This window comes from Zingiber officinale, chromosome 3B (assembly GCF_018446385.1).
Source record: "Zingiber officinale cultivar Zhangliang chromosome 3B, Zo_v1.1, whole genome shotgun sequence".
In the NCBI taxonomy this organism is placed as follows: domain Eukaryota; kingdom Viridiplantae; phylum Streptophyta; class Magnoliopsida; order Zingiberales; family Zingiberaceae; genus Zingiber; species Zingiber officinale.
The window spans coordinates 116,237,333-116,249,485 of record NC_055991.1 but is presented as its reverse complement, the minus strand read 5'-3'; the positions used below and the strand labels follow the sequence as shown (position 1 = coordinate 116,249,485).

General features: G+C 38.7%; 1 protein-coding gene across 1 annotated transcript; it reads right to left on the bottom strand.

The window, feature by feature from the left end:
• Window positions 1-10,909: 10,909 nt before the first annotated feature.
• Window positions 10,910-11,615, bottom strand: LOC121968543 (DNA polymerase delta subunit 4-like). Its single transcript, XM_042518868.1, has 2 exons — window positions 11,420-11,615; window positions 10,910-11,333 (listed from the first exon to the last, which is right to left on the bottom strand). The coding sequence occupies exons 1-2, from the start codon at window positions 11,532-11,534 to the stop codon at window positions 11,098-11,100; spliced, it is 351 nt and encodes a 116-aa protein (XP_042374802.1). The 5' UTR covers window positions 11,535-11,615; the 3' UTR covers window positions 10,910-11,097.
• Between the last annotated feature and the right edge of the window lie 538 nt (window positions 11,616-12,153).

Below are 12,153 nucleotides of genomic sequence, written 5' to 3'. Positions count from 1 at the left end.
GTAAGCCCAAATGGCATTACCAAAAACTCATAATGACCGTATCTCGTACGGAAAGTTATCTTCTGAATATCTGAGTCTCTGACTCTCAGCTGATGATATCCGGATCGCAGATCAATCTTAGAATACACTGAAGTACCTCTGAGCTGATCAAACAAATCCTCGATCCGTGGTAGAGGATATTTATTTCTGATGGTAACTGCATTCAGTTGTCTGTAGTCAATACATAACCTCATAGTCCCGTCTTTTTTCTTGACAAACAGAACTAGAGAACCCCATGGTGAAACACTAGGGCGAATAAATCCCCTATCTAGAAGCTCCTGGAGTTGAACCTTCAGCTCGTTCAACTCTTTTGGTGTCATACGATAAGGAGCTTTCGATGTCGGCGTGGTTCCCGGAATCAGCTCAATAGCGAACTCCACTGGCCTTCTGGGAGGCAAACCAGGTAGCTCCTCAGGAAACACATCCGGGTACTCACGGACCACAGGAACGTCGGAGAGCTGCGAATTACTGCTGTCTTCAGTACTAATCAGAGATAATAGAAAACTGTGACAGCTGTGAGACAGCAGCTTCTGCGCCTGAATCGTCGAAATAATCGAGATGCCGTCATCTCTGATGCCAGTGAAACTCCACGAGGGTTAGTTCGGAGGCCGGAAGGTGACCACCCTCGTCTGACAATCAACGGTAGCATGATATATTGACAGCCAATCCATGCCAAGTATGATATCAAACTCGACCATCTCCAATACTAGAAGATCTACCGTAAGTATCATGTTGCCAAAGTCTAACGGACAACCTCTGACCTCCTGGGTGACGTCTAAAGTATCACCGGACGGTAGGGAGACGGTCAATCGCTGCAGTCTAAAAGTATGTAATCTACCAATCTCCCGCATAAAGGTACGGGATATAAAAGAGTGCGAGCTACCAGTATCAATCAATATATCAGCGGAAAATGCATAAATGGAAATCGTACCGCGAAAAATGGATCCGTCGGCTCGCTACGCATCCTCTCTGGTAATCGCATGAACACGTCCAGTCTCTGGCGGAGGAGGAGGTGGTAACGCTGCCAGCGGCTGCTGCGGCTGGGCAGGGCGGTGACTGATACTGTGCCGATGGCTGGGACTGAGTCTAGTACTGACCTAGAGGCTGAGGCTGCATCTGATACTGCCCCTGCGTCGGATAATAAGGTCCTGGAACAGAACTCTGGGGTGCTATGGAAGCACTGGAGTACTCCTGTCCAAGCATGCCAAATGTCGCTGCTGCAGGTGAAACTATCCCCTGCTGACGTTGTGAAGATTGGGCTTTCTGCCCTCCTCGATATGCCCCTGACTGACTAAACTGTCCCCTCTGACCTGAACCTCCGGAAGCCGTGTGCTGAGCCTTCAACTGACAATCTCGGCTCTGGTGCCCAGGCAGTTTGCAATAAAAGCAAACTGGCTGTCCCAGAGAGTAAGCTGGGGTGAGGTGATCTCTGGATCCACATCTGAAACAATGAGTATCACTGGGAGGTAGTTGCCGGTTCTGTTGAGAAAACCGGGAACGTCTTGAAGAAGACCGCCCTAACTTCTGAGGCCTACGAGATACCCCAAAAGTACCCTGACCTGACTGACCGCGACTACTCTACTGTTGTCCGGTCGTCTGTGCCTGCTGGATCTGCCTTGATGCCTGACCCGTATGCTTCCTCTTCCTATCCGGAAATGCTCTCTGTTGAGCTAACTCTATCATCAAAGCTCGATCCAGTGCATCTGAGTAAGATACGATCCCTAAACCGGCAAGCCGTACTTGCAGATAACCATCCAGTCCCTATATAAACTGCATCATACGAGATCTGTCCTCCGCAACTAACTCTGGACAAAAGTTAGCCAACCGGTTGAATTCAGTATTATACTCTGTCACCGAGCGATTGTTCTGCCTCAGACTCATGAAATCCTGCTTGCGAGCCATCTGATATGCTAGTGGAAAGAAACGGCTTTCAAAAGCCTCTCTGAACCTGGCCCAAGTAACGTTCCGCTCGTCGATGATGGAACGCTGAGTAATCCACCAGGCGTTAGCCTCATCCCGTAAGTGGAAAGCGGCCAGCTCTGCTTTCTCCCACTCGGAGCAAGCCATGTAGAAGAAAGTCTGCTCCATATTCTCTATCCAAGACAGGGTCATACCCGGATCGAGGTCTCCTCGGAGAGAGTGAATCGAGTCTTCATCGACTCAGTCAATGCTGGAATCCTAGCTTGTGCTGCGACAATATCAGTGAGCTATGTCGGGACGGCTGTAGGAACTGGCGGAACCACTGGAACTGGTGCTACAGGTGGTACCGCGGAATAAACCGGAGGAGGAACTCCCGGTGCTGGTGTATAAACTGGAGCATAAGCCGTCGGTGGTACTGCTGAGTGAACAAAAGTGGTCGCAGCTGGAGGTACAGTAGGTAATGGTACTGGATGTGGAGCAGCTGCTGCTACTGTAGGCACTGGGGGCACAGGTGTCACTGGTGTCGGGTACACTGTAGTTCCAGGTGGCGGTGGTGCCGGATAAGCCGTAGGCTGCTCTGGAGCAGATGTCGGGTACGCCAATGGTACCCCTGATGGTACCAGAACTACAGTAGGGATAGGTACACTCGGCATAACCGAGGTAGGTACCTCTATAGGAGTCGTCGGGGTCTGAGAGCCCGACGCGCCCGCAGTATGCTGAGTCTGTCCCTGACTAACAGGCTCATCAACAGTAGGCATCTCTGGCATATCCAGAGATCCCGAAGTCCTCATACGTGGTCGTCCAGCACTACGTCTCGCAGCAATACGCGTAGATTTCCTCATATCTGTTAAGTTATATTACAGATATTACTACCAGTATAACAATCATAAAATAAACATCATACCTATTTGCTGTCTGGAGATGTTCCGTCGCTGTCCAGTCCCCACATTGACCTTGGAATTCCTTACAAGAAACATCGCCGGAAATCCATATAAATCCAAAACGGAAATCCGAAACATAACTATAACGAAAATCCGAAAATGCCCAGTTTGACTCGCAAACTTGGCTCTGATACCAAATAAATTGTTACGCCCCGGAGGAGTCCCTGTCCGAAGAAATTTCGGCAGCATTTCCCCTGTACGGCGGACAATCTGAAACTTTTCTACATCCTCATATACCTCAGCCACATGCGGCTGGAATAAAAATAATAATAAAATACAATCACACAAACATTCACACAGTTTATATATAAGTAAACAAAATAGTAATACCACGACTCGAAACTAACCCTACTCCACTACACCCATAAAACACAAATCTGACAAACTCACCTCTTTTGTCGTCCAAGCAGGCATATAGTAAAACATATCGAATAAAAATCCATCGACATCACAAAATCCATACAATGTCTATACCATAACCAGAACAAGTTTAGCATAATCTAAGTAAGAAAACCAAAAGACCAACAATATCTTTGAGATATGCAGGGACTAGCAACTGGAACTCTCTCCTGACAGCATCAACCTGAAAAAATAACAACAATGGAGGCGGGGTGAGTCCAACACACCCAGCAGGTACAACTGATATGCAAAGTAAGGAAATAACATCTAGCACTAATCATGCGTACAGTCTCCTAATATAAAAGGATGAAATGCAACTGAAGTAAACAGGAGAAAAACTGTACTAACCAGGACCTGGGTATAAGGACAAACAGTCCGAGTGGCATAGAAATCCTGTATGCATGTCAAACATAGGTATCCAAACAATATGCAGCATATAAATGCAGCAAACACAAACACACGCAATAAATGCATCATGCATATGATGCCAATTATGCGTCCTGGTCACCCTTGACACTAGTCAACCATCTCACACACAATAGTGAGACAGAGTGGGTAGGGATGTGACAACCGTGCACTCTGTCGTCACTGCTCCTGATGAGTGACCGAGTGGACGGGATGCTGTCGGAGTACACCTATACTCCTACCCCAAATCATAAATGGGGGAGCGCAATGCTCTCAACTCCCGGTACACGATGACGGGGAGGAATCCCTGCCGGCTAACACGTTGCATCACGCTACCCATGAGCGGACCAACGGAGCCAAACAAAGTCTCTGCTGCAACATACCCACTAACCCATAAGTGGTGGTGTGTGCAGATCCATGTAACTGGCGATGTGCTCAACAATAATGGAGCGGACTATCGCACAGCATGCAATCATGCAAATGGTGCATGACACTAACCACAAAATATCCTGAGCTAATCCATATATATATAAAAGTGCATCATAGGTCAACGAATCAAATCAAAGGTACACTGAAGGTATAAAACCTATGTCCTGAACATGGTGAAGCATGGTGTATCACTACCCCTATAAGCATGTATCAACATGTAAGGAATACATGAGATGCAAAACAAGCAATCAACCAATCATGTAACAGGTATCGGGTAGTGATTAACCGAAACAAATAAGAGAACATAATTATTGCTACTTGTTAAATTCACTACTATGCATATCAAAGACATAAAGTCAAAAGTACCCGCCTCCAATAGGAATGTCCAAATCCGACATCAAGATACTCGTCTCGCGTCAAAGTCCTGTATCAATACGACATACAGGTTTAGCTAATGATATACAAATTAATTAGCTAAATCGAATCCCTGAAATCTAACTTAAATACAAACCCAATTTATAAACCCCAATTGGATCATCAATTAACTTATCCAAATGGAATACAACAAACTCATTTATCAATCTAATATCAACTAATCTACTGGTACTATCCATTACTATTAATGAAATTCAATGTAGAATGGAATGACCTCTAAACTCACCTAAATCTGGATGTATCACTTTTTAATCCAAGGTCGAAGAATTTCCAATTGACACAGCTGAAAACCTTACTGCCGGAAACCAGAAACAATTAGCACATGATCCAACTCCAACATCCAAAATCCAAACACCTCTTTATTTGCCTTACCCAACTCGATAACCCTTGTTTTTCTCTCTGCCGGTAGTTGGTGGCGAAGCAGGAAGAATTACCTGTCGGGTAGGCTGACCACAACCCAACCCAGAGGAGCTAGGGTTCGGATCCGACAACAAGAGGGAACCTAGGGCAAAGGAAGGAGTCGGCTACCTTCGCTAGGGCAGAGATGAAATGGTGGTGATGATCCTTCCTTCCGGCGAGTTCTTGTAGCGATCTGGTCGGCGACGTCAGTGCTAGGGCTCAGGTGAAGTGGAGCCTACTGTGGCTCTGCGCCGGCGATGAAGAGTCTCGGCACCGGCGTGGTCAAGGCCAAGAGGAGGCGATGTGTCGAGACACCGTGAACAGAGGGAAGAAACCAGATGGCGTTCGGCAATGGGGCGCAGAGGAAGAGGAGCGTCGGCTGTGGCAGTCTCCACAGCGAAGTCGATGGCAGAGGAGGCAGTCGGCGGTGTGCGGCTCGGGTGGCCGGCGTCTAGGGCACAGAAACAAGAGAAGAGAAAGCGGAGAGAGGCGTTCCACGCCGTGAGAGGGAGAGGGAAAAAGCTCGGAAGAGGAGGGAACCGCTCGTGCGGTTAGGGCACGAGAGGAGGCGCGCGGGAGAGAAGAGAACGATCGGCGAAATAAAAAAAATGAAGAACAAGGGAAAATAAATAAAGAAAAGGAATTAAGAAATTCAACTTTTCCTCATATAAATGGGGTAGCCCAAACAGGTTTTTCCGGACCCCATTTTTGTCCTCGTTAACTCGTCTATACGAGCTCCGAAAAATTCCCGAAAAATTTCCAAAAATTCTGGAAAATTTCCTTATTAATATTCGCCTATTTTTGGTATTTTACATCTTCAATATGATGATGGTCGACCAGAGAGCTAGTTGGACTTACGAGACCTAGTACTCCATTTGTGTTCATTCCGTGTATAGCCAGTCGACCCATAGGTCGATCGGACTTATGGGACCTAACTCCTATTCTGAACGTCTCTGAGCATATCGTTCGATCGGCCCTAAAAGGCCAGTTGAGATTACAAGACATAGCTCCCTATCTCTCAGCATTTATGTGACTCTCAGCATATGTTTGATTGGCCAAGGGTCGATAGGGTATAGGGCATAGTTCCCTATCTTACATCACTAAGGCAACTCTCTGCATATGGTCAGTTGACCCCGAAGCTTATCGAATTTCCCAAACTATATTCGATCGGTCACAACGCCAGTTAGGGTTACGAGGTTCAATGTCCCCACTTATATATAAGACAAATGTATGAGACAATTCTCACTATAAACCTGGTCGGACATAGAGCTGGTTGGACTCCCAGGTTAACATTTCAAGGGCAAGTCTCATAAAATATGGTCGATCAGTCCAACGTGCTGATCGGATCTTTCGAGGCTTGACTCCCCCTCTCTTCAAAAATAGGTATCACATTATACAGGCGGTCGGCTAAAGATCCGATTGAGATACCTCTAGGGGACAACATTGTCAGGGAGTCATAATAATTTGTCAGAGAATAACAGTTACTTGTCAGATAATATTTTACTACGATAGCATATACGTGTGATGGAACCTTCCTCGAAGGATGACTATACAACTTCTATCGTCTGACATTCTGACGACATATTTTCTCAACCACCTCATTAATGGTAGAAGCTATAAGAAGTGATTCATATACTGGTAACGAAAGATTCCTCAGAAGATGACTGTACATCTTCCAGGTTGTATGTACATCTTCCATCGCTAGACATATTCTGATACCAAATATTTCTTGTGGTCTCATTATTGCAGAGGTTATGAGAGGTGATATAAAAAGATGTTCTCTCCATTGACGAGGTATGCTCACATTTTTATTTACACAATACATTTTTACAAACTTACATCATGCAATTATTGTTCTTCTTCTGTACTTTTCGCCTGAATATCGCACGGACTTGAGCGTCGGAGGACCTACGCCAATGAACCTTTCCTAGTTCTTGCTTAACATTCCCTTCTCCCTGGTGTGCGTAGAGAAGAAGAAGGAACTCTTTTCTCTACAGTTTGAAGTATGCTTTCAATCAACAAGAGTCACTAGTAGTGCATCATCTCCATCACTTATATAATCAAATAGTATTGAGATGAATGCTCAAACATTTAGGGTGTGTTTGGTTCAAATTATCATGTATAACCTTGGTTATGAGGAATAAAATATAATCAAATGTTGTTTGGTTCAATTTAGGTAATGCAACAAAAATTCATTTGTTTGAAGGTTTTAATAAATAACCTAATTTAATATTTTACTATATTACCCTTAGTTACAAAACCAACTATACATAATAATAATAATAATAATAGTAATAATAATAATAGTAATAATATTATTATTATTATTATTATTATTATTATTATTATTTAAACTCTATATTTTTTTTATTTTACTTTTTACTTTTTTAGTTTTTTTTACTTTTTTATTATTTATTTATTTATTATTATTATTTTAAATTTTTTTTACGTTTTTTTAAAAAATTTTATGTTTTTTTACATTTTTATATATTTTTTATGGGTTTTAACCTTTTTTTATTATTTTTTACTTTTTCTTATTTTTTAAAGTTTTTTCTCATTTTTTTAAATTTTTTTTTATATTTTAAAATATTTTTTTATTTTTTTCTCAGTTTTTTATGTTTTTTATATTTTTTTAATGTATTTTTATTTTTTTTAAAAGTTTTTTACAATTTTTTATTTTTTTTTTAAAAAATATCTTTTTTAAATTTTAATTTTTTTTTTCTTTACGTTTTTTCTTTTTTGTCACATTTTTCTCTTATTCGAGATTATTTTGGGTAAAAAAATTCGTTAACCTCGGAATCAAGAAAAACCTTAATTTTCCGATTTCTGATTGCATGTCCCTTTTGCTGACGTGTCGGGCATGAACATTACTTGGGAATCATCGTTTACCTAAACCAAACAAGATTTTTGTTGATAATCTTGGATAGATAACTAAGATTATCAAGAATAATCCCCAAACGCACCCTTAGATTTATGAATTCTCAATCATATAGAATCCAATAGACTTTAACCATATTAAACAAATTTGTCAAGTCAGAATTGTGTTTGTGCATGCATCTCTATAAGAAAAACCTGAGGCAGCGCAGAAATAAACATGTTTTAGGTAAAGATTCAGTATAGTTAAATACAATCTGAAAAAAAAAAATGGAAATTATCATAATAAAAGGAATGATTATGCACTTTCAGCTCCTCCCGTGTAACCCCCCTCCCAGCTCTTGACTTCGTATTATACTTGAGTGTTGGACATTGAACAACTAGACAAAGGGGAGATCTTCGCAGCTTTCTTCTGCCGAGCTGCGATGAAGGATTATGTTATCAGTAGGAACAAGGAAAATAAACCAAAGATGAAAGATCATTTTAGGTTACAAGCTAAAATGAAGAGAATGCATGCATGTTGTAGCAAAATCTAAAAATATTCTTCTACAAGGCTTGACAAGAAAGATGAGTACGAGAAGAATGGCTCACCATTGCGTCGCCTAATCTTTCAAGCTGGTTGATCGAACCAGGTTCTTGCATAGCTCTGCCAGTGCTTCCTAAAATGCCTGTTTCGTACAACGTTGTTACGCTTCACCATGGCTCACCACCTAAAACCGACACAGAACTGGATCAACAGATTCAATCAACAACGAAACACTCTGTACAGATTTAAAAGATAATTGCAAACGAATATGTTTTCACAATGGACAAGCACCGACTCTCGATGATACTGAACAAATCTTTTTAACCTTCTTTCACTCACGAAGATCTCAAACAGATACAAAATAATTAAAAATTGCATCTGAGACGGAAAACCTGCCTAGGGATCCAAGCCTCGGAAACCCAAAATCTGATGAACAGGATTGGATTTCTTATTTCGTGATGAACTGTGGATGGGGTAGAAAAACAAAAGTTTTTATAAAATAATTATTAAGTTAAATTTAGTCAACAATTCTAATTTCAACGATTATTCAAGATATAAAGGTGAGCAAATATTTACTCAGCACAAGTTTTAGGTTAGATACACATACGGTGTAATAAAAATAATTAGTTCGGAAATATTTTAGCTACTCTTTAACCTGTATTTTTTTTTAAAAAAAAAATCTTTTGAAATCCCTATAAAATTCTCTTGTTTTATTTTATTGATTTTAGTTATTTTTAATTTTTATCTTTCTCGATTTTTCTTTTTCTGAATTATATTTTCCATTTTACAAATATTTTTTTAATTAAATTTTATCTCAAGGGATTTTTATATTACATTACATAATATATTCTATATTTTATATATATTCTTACTGTTACATACAATTACATTACACTATACCAACCAATTAGATTCAAACAAAAAATAAATTAATTTAATTATGTAAAGAGTAAATATAATTTAATAATATCTTTATTGAATTATTAGAAACAAGAAAACATTGATTCATATTTATTCAAGATATTTATTTATTTTATATAGTGAATTTTCAGTATGATATGTATATATCAGAAATTTTTAGTATACTAATAATATTAATTTAGTTTTATATATCTAATATCATTTAGCTTGTAAAAATACATCATAGGTAAAAACCGAACATACATAAATAACAAATATAAGTTAATAGGCGGTCGTGCGATACTACAAATATATCGCTATTCAACTTTCTTAACTATGCCACTATTTATAAATTAATCTATTAACTATAATTTTTAAAAATAATTCATCTTAAAAATAATAATAACTTCTATATTGTATAAGCTATTTTTAAAAAGATTTTAGTTAGTTTAGAGGTCTATTTCTTCTTAGCATGCATAAATTATATTCAGATTTACGTAATAGGTGAATCCAAGAAAAGGTTTAGTTGAACACGAGCCATAAGTAACTCTTTTAATAAGCTTCAAATTATAACGTCACAAGTCCATTATTGATGCTTTTACAGCATCTCCAACGGAAAAAGTTTTGGCAGATTTTTTTTTATCCCTACAACATCGTATCAACTCCACATCAAAAGAAAAAATCTCAAATATTTCTCCACTGTCAAAAAAGGAAAAAAAAAAAAACTCTAAAAACTTATTCAAGGGTCTTTCTTAATTAAAAAAAAAACTTTTTTTAAAAAAAAGACATGTAGTTGGTATAAAATCATTTATTTTTTTAAAAAAATAAATCATAAATTTGAGGAGCGGCTCCCACAGTTTATTAGAAGGAGAGCTCATTTTAATTGTCACATATCACAATGGGAGAATTTAGAAATGAGTAAAAAATAAATCAAAATTAATTTACCAAAAACAAATTTAATTTATTATTTTTTGGAACTGTACAATCCGTCCTCTGCCAAAACATCAAGCTAAATAGCCAATTATATAGCTTATAAATTTTTTATTTATTATAACTGAATTGAAATAAAACTACAAATCTACTACCATTCAATCAGTTTTAACTAAATCAACTAACCTATTTATCAAATCAAATCAAAGATGTAGTATTTTTCAGATTCAATTTTTTTATTTGAATAAAGCAATTAATACCCATGTAATAAAAAATATATCTTTTTTAAAGAAATTTTTATTGTACACCACAAACTTTTGCTTCTCCTTTTGAAATACTTCTATGATTTAAAATTTTGTCATCCTACACCCACACACTGTATGTATTGTCGAAATAATCCCTAAATTTCCACGAGTATCTATTCGTCTGTCTATTCACCCTAAAACAAGGGCATCTTGAAAAAGTAATAAAAAATTACGAGGAAAACTAAGTTTACTTTTATTTAATATACAAATATATTTCAAATGTATTTAAAAAATAATAAAAAAGGGGATTATTTCCTTAACGAAGGTCTAAACTTTTGCTAGGAACTCGCGGTCGATGAAGCGCAAGGTTCAACTATCTTATGCTTATTATCAATGTCCAAAATCTACCGCCACGAATGAGCACCACGAAGAATTGCAGGTAACAAGATGAAATAAACAGAACGAGATCAGCAATGTTCTCGAGCAGAGAAACTTCGATTCCAGCCTACTTAAGCATAAGAAACATAGCAACAGGAACACAGGCAAGAGAAGGGGAAATCAACACCAAAACAGCCAGAGACTGCAATCAGCATCACCAAAATGCCTTCTCCGCGCACGCAAAAAGGAAATTATTTTTTATACTTACGTGTTAAATTTAGATTCGTGCATCCCAGAGGCATCCAGCGGCGGCAGCGGATGATTTCAACAGGATAGCCTCCACTTCAGCGGGTGGATTCAGCCCCATGGCGTCCGCCCGCTCCCATCGATCCATCCGGCTGAGCCCGATGCCGGGGCCGTACCTCATGTCCATATCGAACTGCCGCAGCTTCTCGTCGTCCCCCTCGCCGATCCCTGCGGCCAGGTATGCCTTATCGCGCTCCGCATCAGAACCTGTCGTCGATTTAGGGTTGAGAGAGAGAGAGAGAGCATTAATGGTGAGAAATGGGAAAAAGGAAACCCGGAAGGTAAGAGAGTACCGTGGAACGGGGACGGGACGGGAGATTTCCCAGCGATGCTCCGCTTGGAGGAGGGCTTGGCCACGCCCCCTTTCTTCTTCTGACGGTAGAAATTCTTCACGCCGCTCGGCGCCATCTCCCCCTCTCGATCGCCGCCTTCTATGATAAGGAAAAAGAGGGATCGCCGTCTAGTTATAGCAATGCGCTTTGAGATCGTGCCGTATCTTCGAGATGCAGATTTGAATTTTGAAAAGAGGAGTAAAAAAGATCAGATGAGAATCAATCAGCCCTAGTAGAATCTAGCCGTTGATTTGTTATTTATTAATTTTAGCTATCTGATTTTCAATTAACTAGCCATCTGTTATTTACGAATACTTCTTATTTGATTTTCTTTAAGATTCGATTTAATTTGGATAAAAATAAAAAAATATCTTTATTATTTTTTAATTATATTTCTAAATATTAAATAATACCTCTCTATTTTTCTTATGTTGGAAATTATCTTATTCTATGTAATAATATAGTGTATCTATTAGAATATATTAAAGTAAATTGATTTAATAATTTTTAAGTTAGAGTTGTTAATAATATAGTAATCCTATTATAATATAATAATTATAAAATAATTTTATTAAAGTTTAAACAATTTGATTAGTATTTTAATTTAATAGTTTTAAATTAATGTAATCATATATATATTACAGGTACTATTGTTATAATATTAATTTATAAAATATATATTAGAATACTATTTT